The 21129-nt window shown below is 43.3% G+C and overlaps 1 protein-coding gene across 6 annotated transcripts in view; it reads left to right on the top strand.

Moving 5' to 3' along the window:
- The first annotated feature begins 5264 nt into the window (after positions 1–5264).
- Positions 5265–21129, top strand: part of EIF2AK1 (eukaryotic translation initiation factor 2 alpha kinase 1) — a 25472-nt gene continuing 9607 nt past the window's right edge. For 2 of the 6 annotated variants that reach the window (XR_011485331.1, XM_070460432.1), the window contains exons 1-12: positions 5265–5492; positions 11804–11962; positions 12636–12769; positions 13446–13483; positions 14180–14279; positions 14839–14919; positions 15572–15671; positions 16196–16256; positions 16602–16932; positions 18119–18230; positions 19404–19511; positions 20390–20490. Coding sequence is in view for 5 of the 6 variants with exons in the window: in XM_070460432.1 (XP_070316533.1) it covers positions 5375–5492; positions 11804–11962; positions 12636–12769; positions 13446–13483; positions 14180–14279; positions 14839–14919; positions 15572–15671; positions 16196–16256; positions 16602–16932; positions 18119–18230; positions 19404–19511; positions 20390–20490 (1443 nt within the window). In the remaining variant the exon portion in view is untranslated. The remainder of the gene's footprint in view (positions 5493–11803; positions 11963–12635; positions 12770–13445; positions 13484–14179; positions 14280–14838; positions 14920–15571; positions 15672–16195; positions 16257–16601; positions 16933–18118; positions 18231–19403; positions 19512–20389; positions 20491–21129) is intronic. The other 4 variants (XM_070460433.1, XM_020900577.2, XM_020900576.2 and 1 more) reach the window with 4 other exon arrangements.

Genomic DNA, 21129 nt, shown 5'->3' with positions numbered 1-21129 from the left:
CTGGGATTGACGCCCCATAACTTAGAGAAGTCCAGGGATTGAAGTGGGAGTGACACTCTTAATGGCCAGTATTCACGTTAAATCACCATTTCAAGTGTGTCTGTTGACAAAAGGAATATCAAGAAACGATTTTGGCTTGAGGATCCTTTAGTAATTGACCTTGTTTGGGGAAGTAAAGAGGAAAGCAGAAATAGATGTGCTTACCAGACAGGTCTGTTCATCTGGGACTTGTCATCCCACAATGGCAAGACCAGATCGAGTGAGGGTTCTAATCCTGATGACATCACAGCTGTTGCCTGGTAGCCAGGCAGATCAACAGAATCTTCAGAAGGCATTACCTTAGGCTGTTCCTTACCCTGATAAGAGGCTGGAAATCTAGTTAAGCATGTGTATTTATTATTGCTGTGTAATAAATTACCCCCCAAGCAAGCATTTTTTTCCCACACTTTCTGAGGGTCAGGCATCTGAGAGCAGCAAAGCTCGGTGGTCCTAGCTCAGTCTCTCCTAAGGTTGCTGTCCAGCCATTGTCCTGCTGCAGACATTTTAGGGTTCTAGGGAAGAAGACTCTGCTCTGAGCATACTTCCATGTTGGCAGGTTCAGATCCTCATCGCCTGGGCCTCTCTCACAACATGGCGTTGTGTTTCCCCCAGAAGGAGGGATGAGGGAGAGAAAGCAAGGTGGGAGTCAAGGCATCTTTTAAACTTAATCTCAGACCCCTTAGACCATCAGTTCTCCATATGCTAACCATCATACAAACGAACCTTAGTACACTGTGAATGGGAGCTTGGAAAGGGTGTGAAGACCAGTCGGCAGAGATCCATGGGGGCCATCTGGAAGGCTAGCTATCAAGGTGTCACACCCTGGGTCAGACTCATGCTCCCTGAGCATTGCTAGATACCTACAGGTGGCTGGACCTGTTAGAGTGAAAACAGAGGAATTAGAGACAAACTCGAGAAGATTGGATCCCAGTGTGTAACTTGGACAATTCCTTACCATGAGATGAATAAGTAGTTATGAAAGATGGTAAAATGGATCCAACCCCCAGTTTTACACAGTACACTAAGCACCTTATTAGTGACCTTATATACTGAAATATCTGTTTATTGATCCATCAAACAGTATCTTCTAACTCCCTACCACAGAGATGAGAAATTTATATCTCCTCCCATCTCATTACCTGCAAACATGCATGGATGGACCACTAATTCTATTAAGGTTTATAGCACTTTACCTTCTCTTTGGTAATCATCATTATTGATGTAACAGGATAATTGATAAATGTAGCTACTGGGGACATCCTCTGATGGTACTGATCTGTCTTTCCCAATAGGTGACAAAATCCATGAGAATATCAATGTGAAGTTTTCACATTAGGGTGCTTAGTGATGGGGAAGGTGAGGGAAAGAATGGGTAGGCATTTGTGCATACACACATGTACACACACATCCAGACGCATACAAACACACGCCTACTCTTCCAAAAAGAGGGGGCCTTCCTCAGGGATGCCAGCCCCCACTTTGAGATCCCCACCCCTGGCATGAAGAAATTTCCATCTCTTTAGAAAGTTTTGTCTTCGCTTCACCAAGAGGAGAAAGCTATACTGTACATGCAGTATACGTGGAGAAGGTGGGTGCAGACCCTCTGTGTAGCCAATGGCCACCAGTTGTTGAGTCACTAAGGTTTCTGTCCCGCTCCTTGTCTGACTCTGTCCCTGCTCTGGAAGCTGTGACCTCAGGAACCATCGCCGCTCTGGCCCCCTCTCATGAACGCTGAAGTCATGAGTCTTAGTCATCTGTGTGGTCCCATAGACTGCTGCGAGAGTGATGAGTGAAGACCGCAAAGGAACCCTGGGGCAGCTCTTGAAAGCCCTGTGGGCCTTACAGAGGAATCTAAATTTTGTTCTCACAAGGCCTAACCGATTCTCCAGCCACTCATGCTTCCTTTCTCCTCTCCTGGCCTCTTTGAAATGAACTAAATTCATTCCTACCCTGGGTGTTTGTACTTTCTTTCTGTCTCAGGATACCTCCTAGGTCTTAATATCGATGATGATTTTTTTTCTTTTTAAAGAAACATACATACAAAGTGTGCGTGTATGATCAGTTGCTCAGTCACATCTGACTCTGCGACCCTATGGACTGTAGCCCACCAGGCTCCTCTGTCCATGGGATTCTCCAGGCAAGAGTGGGTTGCCATGCCCTCCTCCAGGGGATCTTCCCAACCCAGGGATTGAACCTCTCCTGTGTTGCAGGTAGATTCTCTACTGCTGAGCCACTCAGCAGTAAAGCCTACAGGTACAAAGTACCCTTTATATTTTATTTCATTTTATTTAAAAATATTTATTTGGCTGTGCCAGGTGTTCATTGTGGCATGCAACTTCTACCTCTAACTAGTGAAATTTGTGCATCTTCTCCTATTATGGGCATTACGGGATTCCTTTTTGGTTACCGATATGTTTAGTATTGCATGTTTATCTGTATCATGTTTCTTTTTTTTTTTTTTAATTAATTTGTAGGCAGCCTTGATATATTCTGGCCTCTCCTTGTGGCTCAACTGGTAAAAGAATCAGTCTGCAATGCAGGAGACCTGGGTTTGATCTCTGGGTTGGGAAGCTTCCCTGGAGAAGGGAAAGGCTACCCACTCCAGTATTCTGGCCTGGAGAATCCCTACAGTCCATGTGGTCGCAAAGAGTCGGACACGACTGAGTGACTTCCATTTTCACTTCAGATATATCCTGGATATGGAATAAAAATTGACTCATGTTTTAGACTTGGACAAATGGGTGGATTATGTGCTATTTTTATGGGAAAAAAATAGATGGAGGAGAGTATAAAAGTGTTAGGAGGAACATTAAGAGTTCACTTTCAGACAAGTTTGAGAAGCTTTTAAGCCATCTGAGAGAACAAGTCTGTGTTGCAGAGATACATTTGGGAGTTGTCAGGTTACTGGTGGTGTGTAAACTGATAGTGATGCACGTGGTTATCTCCTGAGAATTTGGGGTGACATGACAAGAGCCCTACAAAATTACACATTTGGAGAAGGAGGATCCAGAAAGAGATAACGAGATGCTGCTGCTGCTGCTGCTAAGTCGCTTCAGTCGTCTCCGACTCTGTGCGACCCCATAGACGGCAGCCCACCAGGCTCCCCCGTCCCTGGGACGCTCCAGGCAAGAACACGAGTGGGTTGCCATTTCCTTCTCCAATGCATTAAAGGGAAAAGTGAAAGTGAAGGCGCTCAGTCGTGTCCGACTCTTAGCAATCCCGTGGACTGCAGCCCACCAGGCTCCTTCGTCCGTGGGATTCTCCAGGCAAGAGTACTGGAGTGGGGTGCTCTTGCCTTCTCCAGATACTAAGATGAAGGACGAGTGAAACAGAGAACTAGAATTGTGTGATATTGCGGAAGCCAAGAGAGGAACGTGTACCCCCCCACCCCCAATTTTGGCCTGTGTGTGGTTTCACTGCACGGTTGTACCCTAACTGCTCTTCTATTTGGAATTTGGATTTCAATGCTTTTCCATTATAAACTATACCTTGGTGGAGATATATATATATATATATACGTATACATTATATATATTTGGCTTTTTTTTCTTTTGGTGGACATTCTTGTATTTATCTTTTTTTCAGCACTCTATTTGCTTTGGTTTTACACCTATATATAGGTAGAAGTGTGTGCCTAATTAAAAGCTTTTAACTATAAATTTCCTGTCATTTTCTCGAAAGGTTGCCTTCATTATATTCCCACCAGAATGAGTTTGCTTTTTTTCTCTATTCTGGTGGTGGTTGAAAAAAGTGGTGAGAACCGGATAATGCATACCAACATTTTTAATGGTTGCCAAGTGTGCCACTGTATTGATGTTCATCATTTATCTAACCAATTATATTGTCCTGTTGCGGGTATCATAATTAGTGTTGCAATTAATACTTTTTAAGCTAAAACTTCTTGCTCAGTCTTAACCTGCTCCTTAGGATAAATTCCCAAAAGTGGAATTAATGAATCAGAAGTATTTGCATTTTTAAAGCTCTGCACATTTATTTATAGGTAAATCACCCTCCTGAAAGGCTATGCCTGGTCCATCAGCAGGGCATGGAAAGGCTAATCCCTAGTCCCTGGAAGTTATTTGAAGAACTACCTCCTTAATTGCTTCCACCAGGGTGAATACACCAGTAGCCTATAAGGAAGTCTTGTTCAAATACATTTTTTTTAAAAGAGCAGATTAAAAAGAATTCATGTGGGATCTTATTTCCCTGACCGGGAATCAAACCCTCACCCTGACACATTGGAAGGGTGGAGTCTTAACCACTGGACCGCCAGGGAAGTCCCTCAAATGCAGTTCTTAAACAATACCATTTTTGCACGCGGCACTGGGGTTGAGCACACAAATCTGAAAGGAATTTTTTTTTTTTTGGCTGCGCCAGGCCCCTTGTGGAATCTTAGTCGCGACCAGGGATTGAATTTAGGCCATGGCAGTGAAAGCACCAAGTCCTTAACCATTGGACCGCTAGGAAACTGCCTGATTGGCTTTTTATTCCAGCTCTGTTATCTGATCTGCGGTCTAAGAATTAACTTCCAACAGCATGGCGCCGGCGACCAAGTCATCAGAAACATCGGAGAGCAAAGTGGAGTTTTGCAGCCAGTGGCTTCAAACCACCTTTGTTGATCCGGTGTGGCCATGGGATCACTTCGAAAAGGCTGTCTAGGTTTGAAATTACCTCAGTTGAAAGTTGTCTCAAAACCAGCGGAAAATTTATTAGGTTGATTCACTCTGGAATCTAGCTGGCATTTCCCGTTTTGCGGTGATCTAACGGTTCACCCAAACAGGTTCAGTTCCCGTTGAGACGAATCCTGTAGATGCCTCCGATTTTTCTAAAAAACAAAACAAAAACAAATGACAAAGTCACCGACGTGTCCGCAAAAAGTAAACATTTGGATCAGAGTCCCTGCAGACGCCGGATTCTTAGACTAGCACCGGAGTCCTGGCAGGAGATGGGAGAGCGCTGACTAGGTAGCTGGGTGATTCAGGTCTCGAGGGCAGTGGAGCCGGACCGCGGGGAGCGCAGGCCCGGGTCAAAACCGGCGTTGCGGCGGGGGATCCCGCCACCGCCACAGCTTTGCGAGGACCAGCCCACCTGGCGCCGGCACTAGGGATGCGCCGGCGCCGGACCAGCCAATCCTCCTCTCCACGGAAGCGGGGCAAGGCCCCGAGACGGGGCGTGGACTGAGACGGCGTCGCCCGGGGCGGGGGCGAGGCAGGTCTTCCGCCTTCCGGGGGCTACTTCCGGATCCGGTGGCGACCGCTGGAAGGGCCGAGTGCGGCCGCGGCAAGCTGGCTGGCTGGAGGGCTGGCTGACAGGCGTTCCGCGCGCGCGCCCGGCGATGCTGGGGGGCGTCTCTGGGGCCGCGGAGCGCGAGGCGGAGGGCGACGCGGCGGGGGCTGTGCCCGCGCCGCCCGCCATCGACTTCCCCGCCGAGGGCTCGGACCCCAAGTATGATGGTGAGGAACACGGAATGCGGCGGCCTTCCCCGCCCCCGTCCACCTTCTTTCTCGGGGCCGGCAGGTGGCTGCGAGGTTCAGCCCAGGACCTGGACAAGTTGGGCTGGATCCGGGCTTGAACAGGACCCAGCGGTGCAGTGTCGGGGGCTGGCGGGCAGTCTGGATTAGGAGAGCTCGTATTGAGATAGTTGTCTACAACCCGTTCGATCGTTTCCCTTTCTGCTCCGCTGTTTTCCTCTGCGGCCTCGGGGCTGCAGACGCGCCAGGCTGTTTTCCAGCTCCTGAGCCCCGCGGCTCAGGTGATGGGCTTGAGCCTGGCAAACTAGTCGAGTGCAACTTGGCAGACCCGGTGCGCTGAGCAGGTTGGGTTGAGTTTTCATTGGTGTCTTCTCTGTCTTCTGCTTTACTTTCGCGTAGCTGGAGTTCTCAGTGAAACAGTAAGGACATCATCCTCTTCTGTTAAGGAAGAAACCGAAGTTTTCTGGAAGCTTTTGGTTACTAGGAGATAGGGGCGTAAGTTCGTCAAGTGGTTCACAAAGCGAGGGGTGCATATAACATTGAGTCTAACCAGTTCAAAATATCTAATATGTTAATGAAAGTGCAGTGGGTTCTTCAGTGGTAACCAGTTGTTTTGGCAGTTTTTTCTTTGTTCTTGAACATCGGGGTGATACCAGGAACTTTTCTAGAATTGCAGGTGTCAGAAGGGAGGGTGGTTTTGTGTGGACTGTTTACGTTGTAACATTTGTAATTGCCTGAGCCCTTGCAGACATCAACAGAAGGATTTGTAGTGATCATGACAGCGGTATAATTTTGAGCAGAACTAAGATTAAATAGGGGCCCAAATGCACCGTATGATAGGTAGTATTTGTTTGCTCTATTTAGATATTGGATAACTATAAAAATAGTTAAATACTTTAAAAGTTTAAGTTCCTCAGTAAATATATTGATGGTGATAGTATAGGTATCGCTATTCTGTAATCCAGTAGCAAAAAATATCCCAAATGCTCAGACTGTATATTTTTTAGTGAACACTTTGAAAAAAATTGAAGTATAGTTAATTTACAGTGTTGTGTTAATTTCCAGTGTACAGCAAAGTGGCTCAGCCATACACACACACGTATGTATATTCTTTTCCATTATAGGTTGTTACAAGATATTGAGTATAATTTCTCATGCTGTAAAGTAGGTCCTTGTTTATATATAGTAGGGTTTATGGCCATTTTAAAAATTGTGCCATAAATGAATGCATCATTGATTCAGGAAGGTTTTTACTTTGTGGTAGTTCAAATAGAGTGATTATAGAGAATATACATTAAGTTGAAGCCTGAAACAAATAATAACATGTTGCAGAGGATTTAAAGGTGCAAGCTGAGTTGAAAAGGTCTTAATTTATTTCATAAATTCTTCAATTTTCACCCTTATTACTACCTACCATTCTTGACAAGGAGAAACAAAGGAGACTGTGATAGTGATTTAGGTAGGCTCTTAGCATAGGACAGTTGTAAGATAACTATTTTTTAAAGAAAAAACTGATTTTTCCCCACATGTATCATATTCTAAGAGCTTGGTAATCCGTAAAACGTTATGTCAAAGCCCCTGCTGTAAACAGGCACGTCTGTCCTGTAACAGTGTGATAAGGTTTCCTGCACACTGAAGATTATTCTTGAAGGGAGTGATCTTCGATAAGCCTCTAAAAACTTCCTTCTCCTTTGGTTACTCATGATACTGCTGTATTTACATATTGCCGTTTCTTTCACAGAGAAGAAAAGAGAAGCCCAGAATGTCCAGACGTACACTGTCTTTTTATATGAAAGGTTAGATCTGTGAGAAACCCTAGTTTCATTTCTTGATGTAAAAACAGAATTGGTAGATGACTTCTCAGCGAGTGTCTGTGTTGATGTGAGGAGGTTACCATGCCCAGCAGTGGCAGCGTTAGAAAAGTCACAGTCTGTATGTAGCCGACGCCTGTGTCCTTTACAGCTCATTTAGTAGGGATTCTCCTCCAACCAGCATCATCAGTCTTTGATCAAAGTTTTTGCATGTTTTTTCCCCGCCGCAGTGGAAAAGCTCGCATTAGAAGGAGGGCCAACAGTAAGCCTATTGTCAGGCTCATTAATTTTTCTTCCCTTATCTGACACAGGTATTTCTGAATTTTTACCTCTGATTAATCCTTCACATTCTTTAATTTGGATCATACTTTCCTCAGGAGGTTGAATCAGATGATTCCTTTCCTGTTTGTCTTACTCCCCTCTTACTTGGCAGAATTCAGAACTCTAATTCACACTGGGCCTGGATATTATTTCTTACTCTTTTATGGGAGAACTTGACCTCATCTTTCCTTTCAGCCCCTTACCTCTTCCTTTTCTCTGGACCATAACTGTGAAGTGAGAGACTTTCAGCCTTCACCTTCATTTCCTGTCAGTTTTACTCCTTGTGTTTGCGTGTCTGTCCATCATCATTTTTTTTTTTAAATTTTTTACCATCTTCTTTTTAAAGTTGTCACTTTCTTATTAGGTTCAGTTGACTCTGCTGAGCAACCATTTTTTTTTTTTAATTAAAAAGTAGAATTTTCTTATCATAGAGGATAGGAATAAGGGTATATAGAAGCAGAAAACACTCCTAAAAAAAAAAAAAAATCTCACAACTGTTGGCAATTCAGTACTTAAAAAAATTTTTTTCACATTATAGAATATGTTGAAAAGGTAGAGACGTCTGAAGAAGAAACTAAAAAAGCCATGATCTCATCCCCAGAGGTTACTGTTTGTAATTTCCATTTACAAGCAGTACGTTTTGGTTTAGCTAGGGACAACTTTTTGGGTGAATTTTGCATTTAAAATATTTGTCAAAGAAAGGTATTCTGAATAGATTAAAGATTTCTATCAGAGTATGATAGAAACATTGTCTGAATAGGATAAAAATTTAGAGAAAGCATTGGAAAATTTAAAGGCATAAAGGAAAGAGAGGGGAAGGTTCCCTTTACTCCCGTCTCTGAGGAGACCTCACTGCTAAAAACTTGGTGTTTTTATTTGTAGTATTTCCTGAAAGGTGCTATATACCAGGTAGATGCCTAGATACTAGTGGTCAAACAGGCAGACTATAAAACTGCTGCTCACTGTAATTTCACTGTGTAGTTTCTGTCGATGTGTCATTGAAAACACAGGGGGGCAGAGATTTTTGGCTGTTTTGATCTTTCTATTCTTTTTGTGTATATAGATCAATATAGCTATAAAATAAATATATTTTAAAATTGTGATCATAGTAGTCTGATAAGTAGGTTGCTTTTTAAATGTGAACTTATATTATTATCATTTTCTTGTGATAAATTAGCCTTTAAGAATGTTATTTTAAGATGATCACATTCTGTACTGTCATTTATTTAATCTTTGCTGTTGTTGGAAAACAAGATTGTCTTTTTTTTTGTTGTTAACCATTAGGTATAATACAGGGTTTGACCTCTACTTGATATCTGTATTCATAAATCTTTGTTAATACATGATTATTTCTTTAGAATAGATCGTGGAAGTGGGGTTTGTTTGGTCAAAGAAAACATTTTTTTAAAAGTTTTGATGTGTTTTGCTAAAGTGGTGACCAGAAAGGTGTGTTGGTTTGTATGAAACTGTCTTGCCTCACCTTCATTAGCGTTACTAATTTATGTAGCTAATAAATTAGTTACTAATTTATGTTCTGCTTCTTTTTGTTTTTTAAAATTTTTGCTTGAGTATAGTTGATTTACCAGGTTGTTTTAGTTTCAGGTGTACCACAAATGGATTCAGTGATACATGTACAGATACTCATTCTTTTCAGACTCTTTCCCCGCGTAGATTATTGCAGAATATTGAGTAGAGCGCCCTGTGCTGCACCGTGGGTCCTCATTGCTCCGCCTGCTTCTTTGACTTGCTACATTGTTATTTATGGTTATCTTTCTGTATAGGGTCATTTATTGACACAACAGCTACATAGTATTCTATGTATATAACTTAACAAATTTTCAGTACTTTAAGGTGTTGCCCAGGTAGGTCACCTTGGACATATGTATTTGGTGTGCTTTCTTTATTTCCTTGGTTTATCTTTCCAAAAGTAGAATTGCTGGGTTATGGTTTGCACATTTGAAATTCTACAGTGTATTGCCAAAGGTTGTAGACACTTACCCCCTTGGGTTTGAAGGTGTCTATAGTTTTCTGTGCTCTTAACCATACCAAGGATTCCAGACTTTAATTACCAATCTGTGGTTGCCAAGGGGAAGGGTTTGTGGGAGGAATGAAGTGGTAGGTTTGGGTTAGCAGAGAAGCTTTTACATATAGAGTGAATAAACAAAGTCCTTCTGTATCACACAGAAGAACTGTATTCAATATGCTGTAATAAACCATAATGAAAAAGAATGTTAAAAAATATATATGTGTATATATAACTAAGTCACTTTGCTGTGTAGCAGTGATGAATCCAACATTGTAAATCACTATACTTCAATGACAATAAATTTTTAAAAAGTTGTCAATCTGATGGCACTGTTTCCAAACTCTAGTACTGTGGTTATTTTACTGTTTATGTGTTACACATCATCTAAGGTCCTCCGTTTCATAATATGTATGTACTACTTACTAGCTATGTTAAGCTTTTTTGAATTTTTACTGTGCTTCATTTTCTTACTAGCGTGTAAGCGCTCTGTATAAATATTGTCGCCTTTTCTTTCTTGACACATAGAGTACAGATTACTGTGTCTGATTTTGTGGTTCATGTTTTAACTTGAAGATACCTTTGTCTAGAGATGTTTTTACATGGCACATTTTCCATTCTTTTTCTTTCTCATACTCAGATAATAAAATGAATGGCACATCACCATTCATGCAGGTCTTTTTTGAGCCCACCTACAGGTCAGAGAAGAAATTGGTGAATGAACTCTCAATGTGAAAAACCTCAGCTCTTCCAGGACCTTCAGTGGTTTATAGAGAAGCTTGGAGCAGAGTGTGGAACGGGAACAATTTTGTTAATAGAAGGTGTAGGGTACAATGGGCCCTTTTCTGCTGAGTATTTCCAGCTGATTGGGTCAGTAGCTTTTGAGAGTTTGAAGTGCCTCATCTTTCCTCCAGCAGCTCCTCTCACCAGGTTTCACTCTCATTAACCTCTCCTTCCCACTCCTAGTATTTGAATCCTGGCTAGTCCATTTCTTTCTTATTATCTCTGGGACTTGTTCTTTCCTCCACGTTTCTTCACTTAATTCCTCTACTAGGCTTATCCTGACTTGGTGTTGATGTTTGCCTGTCTCCTTCCAGGCTCCCCGTCACATGTCCGGAACAGTTTCCTCACTGTTTCCTGCATTGTGTTTTTGACCTATTAAGTGATGTGTTTAATAAACGGTGCATGAGAACTTAGGACTTTCTGCTCTAAGTGCCAACTCAGCTGCTGGCTTGATCTTGTTTCGTAGAAGGAGGATAGGCTTGGGAGTCTGTCTGAGATGCCTGCTTACTTGTCTCTCCGCCTCTCAGTGCAGCGTCTGCATCTGTAAAATGGGAATGGTCACATGGGGTTTGTCCTCACGTGAGGACTCACGAGGACTAAAAGATCTTGCATATAAAACACGTGGTCCAGACGTATGTAGCACACAGTCAGCACAAAGGTTCCATCCTTCCTCCTTTTCCTTTTCTTCACGGCCAGAATTCTGGTACCTCTGGTCGGAAGGAAGCCTGTTCCTGCTTGTTTGCTTGCTGAAATATTTATTTCCCATTTATTCATTTCTACCTTTGCACACATCATCACTTACCAAAACTTCCTCCTTGCCTGCAGTGGCATCTTTCTGCTAGTGCTTCCAGACTTGCCGATTTCAACTCAAAGCTCAATTCCAGATACTCTGTCTTGATTAACTCCAGTCACCTAATGTTTTGCTTTTTATTTCCTTAAATTTAAGTAGAGTCTTTTACTAATTAGCATATGCTTTTTCTTTCGTTGTGAGACATGCTTGTTGTTGTTCAGTCTGTAAGTTGTGTCCGACTTTGTGTGATCCCATGGACTGCAGCATGCCAGGATTCCCTGTCCTTCGCTGTCTCCTGGAGTTTGTTCAAACTCATGTCCATCGAGTTGGTGATGCCATCCAACTGTCTCATTCTCTGTCGCCCCCTTCTCCTCCTGCCCTCAGTATTTCCCAACTTCAGGATCTTTTCCAATGAGTTAGCATTGGATGGTCTTCCCAACAGGTGGGCAGAGTATTGGAACTTCAACTTCAGCATCAGCCCTTGCAGTGAACATTCAGGGTTAATTTCCTTTTGGATTGACTGGTTTACCATTTCTTAATTTTTTTTTCCTGTTTTCACTTGCAGAATCTGATGTTCCCGCAGAACTCCAGGTGCTGAAAGGACCCCTGCAGCAGCCCACCTTCCCTTTTGCAGTTGCCAACCAACTGTTGCTGGTTTCTCTGCTGGAGCACCTGAGCCATGTGCACGAGCCAAACCCACTTCGTTCCAGACAGGTGTTTAAATGTTAGTAAGAATGAATTAACTTTGCTAAATAAAACTTGTACAGATTCTATGTTGTTTAATGCCATGGGTCTGAGAGGCAGCCTGTGTCTAAAAATTTGAAATAAACCTTGATAATACATCTTGTAAATTTATTTTGTATTTTCCTTTGGGTAATTCCTTATGAATGTCATCGCTGGGAACCCCAAAAAAGATTAATCACCATAAAATTGTGTGTATCTGAATAAATAAAAGGTAGGTCTTTTTGATTTACAATGTGATAATTCACATAGTTTTTGAAGATCTGTTATGGTTTAGTTGGTGAGCAGATACATGAAAATCCCAGGTACTGATTCTGAACCTGTTCTTGACCAAAACCCTGAAACAGTTGTGACCAGTTGTGTTGACCCTCCAGCTGGGTGTCTTACAGTTCACTCCTGGCACTGTTTCCCTGAAGTTCGAGTCAGCTCCTGCAGTTGAAAGGCTTAGTCCACAAGATTGTCCTCATTTCAGTTGCCAGTTGGAAGCAGGAGGTCCCTGGGTGCTTGGGTTACCCATGCTTGTGGCTGTCTTGGTTCCAAATTGGGGGTTCCTGTTGCCCCTCAGATTTGAGAATTTGCTGTGACAGCTCACAGCGCTCAGGGAGACATTTTATTGCTGGCCTTTCTAATGATTGTTTTCCATGTTCTTCTTACAGTGCTTTGTCAGACCTTTATCAAAATGGGACTACTGTCGTCCTTCACCTGCAGCGATGAGTTCAGCTCGTTGCGGCTACATCACAACAGAGCTATTACGCATTTGATGAGGTCAGCTAAGGAGAGAGTTCGCCAGGTAAGCACTGGAAAATAAATGTACTCGGTGTGTGACAAAAAACATCCTAATTTTAAGAGAATTATATTTTAAAGCATTATGAAGATCTGATTATAACATGGTTTTTTTTAATATATGTAACAGGTTTAATATTAACTTTGTTTATTCAACAGATATTTATCGAATGTGTTAGGCTATCTTGTAGGAGCTGGGGTTCAGGTAGTGAACAAAATAAATTCCCTGCCCTCAGGGAGCTTATGTTCTGATGAGGAAGCAGTAAACAATAGAAAAAGAGAAACACACGGGGTGTTAGTTGGTGGTGTTAAGAAGAAACATAAAGGAGTAGAGGGCTTAGAAAATGCTAGGAGGCGCTGTGTGAACTCTACATAGCGTATTGGAGTGGGCCTTGCTGAGATGAGAGGCAGGAGCCGAAGTTGAGGACTGAGCCATGCAGAGGGGTCTCAGCCTGGTCTTTGGGTGGCAAGAATATAGTTTATTCATCAGTGATCTTTCAGGGAGAAATCTCTTTAATTGCAAACTCTTAAGTGATATCAAAAAAGACATTGGATGGGTGGGTGTATTTTTTTAAATGTTAATTTGAGCATTAGGGAGTAGTAATACAGCATTGAATTTTGGTAGATTCCTTATTCCATGAAATTTTCAAAATGTTTTTTAAAAAATAATTTTTTGATTTTAGGGTCCTTGTGAGGATAATTCTCATATCCAGAAGATCAGGTATGTGTTGAATACTTTTATGACTATGTAAGAGGTAAACTGATCCAAAAGAAATCAGTATTGAGAAGTAATCCTGAATTAATCAGAAATTAGTATTGGGATTAAAAATAATGTAGTTAAGGTAGTTCATGAAAGTTAAAAGCTTTGTAAGATTTTTCATTCTCTTTTTGACCCCCTCCCCCAATTCCTTCTGTAAGCCTCGCCCTTAATTCAGAGCACTGACATCCAGTCCCTGTCAGGGGAACACCACTGAATTTCAACTTCATGTAGGAAATGCTAGTTTAAAACCTGTAATTGAAAAAAAAAAACAAAAAACCTGTAATTGTTCTGAATCATTAAGAAATTTAAGTAAATTTGTTGCTGAACTCAACTAGTCACCTGCTGCCTGTTAGTCATCTTTAGAATTCCTGTTTTAAAACAATAACAATTTCTAATTGGAATACTAATTGCTGGTAAAATACTTAAAATTAGGTTAACGATCCCCTTGCTATCTGTTATGCTATTGATTTGCTTATTAGCAGATGCTTTCTTCATAGAGAATGAAGAATTTCATTTTAGCTCATCCTTTCCAAATCATTCCAGCTTAGTGATAAACGAGGTTTCCCAGGACAGTAATACAGTGAGCATGACCTATCTTAGAATGTTGTGGTTCTCTCATGTTTTGGCATTGATTGATTGGTTATGTTTAATTTTCAGAGCAAGGGAAGTAGCCTTTGAAGCACAGACCTCACGTTACTTAAATGAATTTGAAGAGCTAGCCGTCTTAGGAAAAGGTGGATATGGAAGAGTATACAAGGTGGTTTTCCACACATTTGTTCTGACTTTCTACTCTAAACAACGTATTGTATTTGAAGATGTTTTCATTGTCATTTAAAGTGCTCAAAGGAAATTTCCAGAAATCGTGTGTTTTCTTTTATTAAGATTTGTCATTGTTAAGGACGTGGGCAGGTTTTGTTTTTCCTAACCATGTTGGTTATTTAGGGGGAGTCCGGAACCCTTCTGAGTTTTGTTCTATGGTTAATTTTTATTTAAAAATGAATTACTTGAAACATTTATGCTACTGTGTTTTTCATAGAGCTTTTCTGTAAATATTCCCATTCTTCAAACATAGAGCTTCTAGGAGTTGGACTCTCCGCCCAACTCTCAGAACCACAACATTCTCAGTACTTGAAAAAAATTTTAGTCTGGCTGACTATGGCTGACTTCCCTAAATGTAGTTAAGAGGACTCACGTCTGTAGTGTAATTTTATCTCTTTGACTAGTTTGGATTATCTAAGGTCAAGTTGAAAAGAACTGTCTTTATTCAGTTGGGATTTAATGGTATAGTTTACTTTGTCTTTTCATCTGCTTTTTAGGTCAGGAATAAATTAGATGGTCAGTACTATGCAATTAAAAAAATCCTGATTAAGGGTGCAACTAAAACAGATTGCATGAAGGTATGATTTAAAACATTTACTTATTTTGAATAATTGAGTATTTAGGTCCTTTTGAAAGAGTTTGTGTGTGTGTGTGTGTGTGTGTGTGTGTGTATTTGGCAAATAGTAGGTTGTATGGATTAACAATTTACTAAGAATGCGTTACAGTAAAATAAACATCAGGACTTAATTTTTTTATAGGCACTTCAGATTGACCACATTTCTGGGTCATTGCTGGGGAAGTTAATTTTTTAAGTAAACTATTTATATATAATATGTAACAGGTTTGTTAGGAAAAACACAGATGCTTAATTCAGGTCCAGCTCCTCCCTGACATGCTGGGTGGTCCTGAGCAAATGACCTAGTCCTCTAAGCCACTCTGTCTCTTGCCCTTGAAATAGTGGTGACAAGTATGGTTTATTTACCTTGGAGGGCTGGACTTAACTTGTAGGAATGAAGTGAGAGAATGATTATGTATGAACCATGAGAAGTGTAAAGTACCATATGCATGTAAGGTTTTTAGTTGCTAAACAACTGCATTTTTCTCCCACAAAAGTACTCCCATTTTAAGATCGTTTAGATTCCTCGAACAGAGGGAGCAGGTCATATGTGACCCATAACCATGGAACAGATTTGTCAGTAGAAGTCGGCTCTGAGTATGTGTCTTCTCCAGGTGCTGCGGGAGGTGAAGGTGCTGGCCGGCCTTCAGCATCCCAACATCGTTGGCTATCACACGGCCTGGATAGAGCACGTCCACGTGGTCCGCAGGCAAGGTGAGCAGCTTTGGAAGGCACAGTTGGAGGGCTGGGGAATTTTGGCCTACGGGCCTGCCTCTCTCGCACATCCCACAAGCTGATATATTTTTTTTTTAAAGAGTTAGAAGGAATCAAAGGAAGAATATTTTGTAAGGATTATGTGAAATTCAAATTTCATTGCCAATAAGAAAAGTGTGTGAGAACCCAGCCTCACAGGAGTGCATCCTCCCCCGCTGCTTTGGCACTCCACAGCAGAGTGGCACGGGGCAGCGGAGCCCCCTGGGGCCCACAGAGCCTGAAATGTTTACTGTGGGTCCTGCCCCGTGAGTTCACTGGGCCCTTGTATAGGTGAACAGCTCTGTGTTTATCTGTCCTAAAACCCACCAGTCATTTGACTAAGCTCGATGTATTTGCATTTTACCAGAAGGTCATGACGTTTTTATCTTGTAATCTCATTTGGTATTAGTTACATATCTTAGCACTGCCTTTGACTATAAATTAGAAAACTGAGCAGCTTTGAAGACTCTTTTTTTTCTCTTCAGCAGATAGACTTTCTCTCCAGTTGCCACCCCTGGAAGTGATCTCCGACCAGAAAGACCCCAGGTACGTGTGGGCTGCTGCGTCTTTTCATGCAGTAGACCTTAACGTCCTGTCACCTCCTTGGGTTGCCTTTTGCAACCAAGGAGCTCAGGAGTGTTTTAGACTTTCTTCTTCTTCTTTTTTTCTTCTTCTTCTTATTTTTATTACAAAATGTTAAACTGTCTTCTTTCTCCTCTCAAGTGTTTCCTGTCAGTATTTTTAAGTAATTACTACTGCTAGACAGATTGGCTGTCTTTTTTTGTTAGTTTACCAGTAACATATACATACAGCCTGGAAGGAACAGTTGAGGTAGTACTCTTGACCTTTTTTTACATTGATTTTTATCTTTACTTTTTTTCCCCCCTGCAGTGCTCATTATGAGGTTAAAAGTGATGGAAGTAACAGCTCATCCATTATTTTTGCCGAATTCACCTCAGAAGAAGAAAAATCCTTAGGAGAACCTGGTGTTGAAGACAATCAGAATAATGGATTGGTGAACTACAGCTCCAGTGTAGTCGCCAGAGATGCTGGTGACTTCGAATCCTCACTTGAGCTCCGCGAAAGTGATGTGGCTGATGGGTCTTCTAGACCCATTGTTGGGCGTCGGCTGCCGCTTCGGCATAACTCTGAACCGGAGGAGAACTTCGCATCCACTGAGGAATCTTCTGAAGAAAACCTCAACATGTTGGGGCAGACAGAGGTAGGTGCCTTTCCCAGGACCTGCCGATCTGCTGTTTCCCGGTGGTGATGGCATGGAGCCCTGCGGTTCCACGCCGGGCTGGAGGCCCCCTTCCTGGGCTGGCTCCCTCCTTGGCTTCTCCTCCGCATCTCTCCCGTAGCCCTCCTGCACTCGAGGTCTGTGTCATTCCTCGTGTCCCCCCTCACCCGCGGCCCTGGTGTTTGGCCTCCCCTCCTTCCCTCAGTTAACGCGCGCCCTTTCCTGACCTCCTTCCCCGGGCCCGTTCCTTCTCTAGACGTTTCATATATATACCTCGGGGTGGAAAGTATCATGCACACTGTTTTTGTGGTATGTTAGCTTCCTACTCTGAAAATATATTTATGGAGAAAGATTTTCTGTCTTTTGGAATCTGACTTTAGAAGACTGTCCTACAGGGTCTTATTACACTAGTTAGGATTCCACTGATAATGCTTGTGAGACCCCCACGTGCTCTCACCTTCACTGAGTAACATTAACAGGGTATACCTATAATCTGTCGTGTTGGGATCATAAAACTTTATAGACACTATCCGTATATTCACGTAGAATTAATTCTGGCTGTCCAGGAACACGAGGCTCTGTGCATGTGTTTTTGACGAAGCACAAAATTTGGAGTAGGTCCCCCTGAATTTTAAAGGAGTTGAGTGTGAGGGACTTTTCATCAGAAATCCTTTCATTGCTCTGTAATACATTTGAAAGTCTTTCTGAATGGGCTGCAGTGAGCTTAATTATTGCTTACTTTTTTCTTAGACAAATGGTTAATTTCCGTTCCACTGAAGTCAGACAAAGCAGATGCACACTCTGGGGTATCCATAGAGTGGTGGAATACCATGCAGTCGGTCCGATACTCTGTCTTAGCTTTAAAAACTGTATCTCGAGAGCCGACTAAGCAGCTTTGGGCCCACAGCCTCTGTTACATTTGAGAGCTTCTTCCATTTGTCACCTACCTAAGCCCAGCCGGGCCTGCCCTCCGCCACTCAGTGATGACATCCCGTCTTCGGTATTGCTTTATTCCTCCCATCGCCTTCACTGGACTTCGGGCTTCTTGGGTAGGCCTGCCTGTCCGAACGCTCTGCCCACAGCCCATAGCCCAGCGCTCGGCCCCGAGCAGGCGGGGCAGCCTTTGAGCGCATCTGCAGATGGGCGCCTGCTCCGTGTCGCCCCCTAGGTGCAGTACCGCCTGATGCTGCACATCCAGATGCAGCTGTGCGAGCTCTCGCTGTGGGACTGGATCGCGGAGAGAGACGGGCGGGGCCGGCGGAGCGCGGAGGAGTCCGCCTGTGAGTACCGGGCTGTCCCAGGGCCCGGCCAGGGGGGACAGGCCGGCAGAGCGTCTGCTCCGGATGCTTGAGACTGGGGCGGAAGAGAAAACCACAGTTTTAAAAGCAAGTAGATTGTTTGGAAGTCACTGAGATGGTAAAGAATCTGCCTGCAGTGTGGGAGCCCCGGGTTCGGTCCCTGGGTCAGGAGGATCCCCTGGAGAAGGGAATGGCAAGCCACTCCCGTTTTCTCGCCTGGGGAATTCCATGGACAGATTAGCCTGGCGGGCCGTAGTCCGCAAGGTCGCCAGGAGGTGGACACGATGGAGGGAGGAGCATTCACTGCCGTAGACACACAGTTTGCTAATACGTGAGAGTGATACGGCGGCTCAGACGGTAAAGGACCCGCTCACAGTGCGGGGGGCCCTGGGTGTGATCCCCGAGTTGGGTGGATCCCCTGGAGAAGGGCGTGGCAACCACTTCAGTGTTCTCGCCTGGACGGTCCCCGTGGCAGAGGAGCCTGGTGGGCTGTAGTCCGTGGGGTCACAGAGCGTCGGACACGACTGAGTGACCAAGCACACAGCACCGGAGTAACATGCTAGAATTTAGGTTAGGGATTGTAGGTGGAAAAGGTCTTCAAAATGTTTTCAAGGGAAAAAATTTAAATATTTTATTTTAGCTTTTTAGCCTGAAAATGTGACACTTTTACAACAAGAAACCTTGAAAGAAACCCTTACAGAAGGGTATGTAGTCAGAAGTTTGTCTCCCTCAAGATCCAGAGAACCCCCCCCCCCCCCCCCCCCGCCCCCGCCCCTGCAGTTCTAGCATATCCTCCAGAAATAACTCCGTTAGGTTGATGTTTGTAAAATGTTACCACACTGGTTCTCAACTCAGGCTGCACATTGAAGTGACCTGGGGAACTTTTCAAAAACATGTCGATAAAAAAGAATAACTCTGCAGTGGGAGAAACCTGACAGACACCCCCTAAGCTCGCAGCCAGGGTCAACGTCAGCACTGATAACTCATGTCGCCACTATGTGCCCTTGAGAAGAGCTGAGGAGAAGGGCAGCGTATCTCTGTGGTCTTCCTCCCCAGAGCCCATAACCCCAGTCTAATCACGAGATAAACACAGACAGGTCCCAGTTGAAGGACATTCTACAAAACACCTGACCAGTACTTCTCAAAACTGTCAAGGTCTTCATAAACAGGAAAAGTCTGAGACCAGAGGACCCTCGAGAGGCATGACAACTAATTGTAATGTGGTGTCCTGGATGGAGTCCTGGAACAGAAAAAGGACACTAGGTAAAAACTAGGGAAGTCTGAATAACCCATGGACTCTTAGCAGGATCGATGCACTAACTGTGTCAAATGTACCGGACTGATGTAGGGGTTGACAACAGGGAAGCTGGGTGTGGGGTAAGTGGGCACTGTCTCCTCAGTTTGTCCATCTAAGACTGTTTTTTCTTAAAAATGAAATCCTTTTTAAAAAGGATGTTGTCTGAACCCACAGCAATAACTTTTATATAATTGGTCTTGGTTAGGGCTTGGCCTTTGGTCTATTTTGTGAAAGTTCTCTTGTTGATCCTAACGTGTGGCCAAAGTTGAAATTCACTATTATAATAGATTATCAAAATAAGGGATGTGAACAACTTGATTTTAGGCAAAAGACTCAACTAAGTATAGCTAGTCATTTGCTGTTCACTCCTAATGACACTGGGACGCTTTATTTGGACGAAAACACGGGTTAGTTGGCCCACTCAGAATCTTAAGACTGGCTTCCAGCAGAGAGGAACATGTAACGTCTCTCTCCAGCAGCGCCTCAGTGTCCCCCTGTCGCCCAGGAAACCAGAACGGGCCAGACTTGGCTCAGCTCAGTCATGGTCGGCGGTGCCTGGGGCATCCTGAGGGCCCCGCCGTTGTGCGTGCCCTTGTCCTGCTGCGTGTCCATTGCGGTGCTGTGCGCGCGTCTTTGTGGGAGGATCTGGCTCGCCCCAGCCCTGCGAGCGGTGGACGCCGCAGCTTCCGCCTGGGGAGTGAGCCCTCAAGGAAGCGCTGAAGATCTGGCCGGCGTCACTGTGTCACGCGTTAGTGTGTCTGCAACCGCGCTCGTTACGTTCTGATGTTAATGAGTGAAGAACTGTTAGAAAAGTGAAACTTTTTTCTTTTTTTTTAACTTCAAGGTCCTTATGTTATGGCCAGTGTTGCAACAAAAATTTTTCAGGAATTGGTGGAAGGTGTATTTTACATACATAACATGGGAATTGTACACAGAGATCTGAAGGTAAGTGGGGGAGATTCAATCATTGACAGCTGCTTACTGGGATGCCTTGGGTATCAGCTCATTGAATTAAATGAGACTGTGTACCTTTGTTCATTTACCTCGGAGGTTATCATTACATTTATATCACATAAGTCCTCATTCCATAGGTCTGGAACATGAAAACTTGAAGTAAAATTTAAAAGGAATAATCTTTGGGCCTTCGAAAAGTCTAGCTTATTTCAGGTGTTAATACTGAGGGTGCTCTAAGTACTAATATAACTCATTTTGCTAAAGATATTTCATGCTGACAAAAATACTCATTTTTTTTTCCGCCTTGGAGGTAAAATCTGGTTCTATAATTATTCCTCTTAAAGGAAATTTAACATGGGAATTTTTTTCTGCTGTTTTAAAAAACTGCAGTAACTATGCCAATTTTTTATAAAAGACTGTCAAAAGAGAAAACGGAATTCACTAGTGGTACAGTGGTTAGGACTCCATGCTTTCACTGCCAGGGGCAAGGGTCCAGTCCCTGGCTGGGGAACTGAGATCTCACAAGCTGCTTGGTGCGGTGAGAAAAAGAGGAAAAAACACCTACTGCTCTGGGTGCCTAGTTGCTCGGTCGTGGCTGACCCTTTTGCAGCCCCTTGGACTACACACAGC

The sequence above is a fragment of the Odocoileus virginianus genome, chromosome 33 (genome assembly GCF_023699985.2).
Source record: "Odocoileus virginianus isolate 20LAN1187 ecotype Illinois chromosome 33, Ovbor_1.2, whole genome shotgun sequence".
Taxonomy (NCBI): domain Eukaryota; kingdom Metazoa; phylum Chordata; class Mammalia; order Artiodactyla; family Cervidae; genus Odocoileus; species Odocoileus virginianus.
This window is presented reverse-complemented; position numbering and strand designations above follow the sequence as displayed.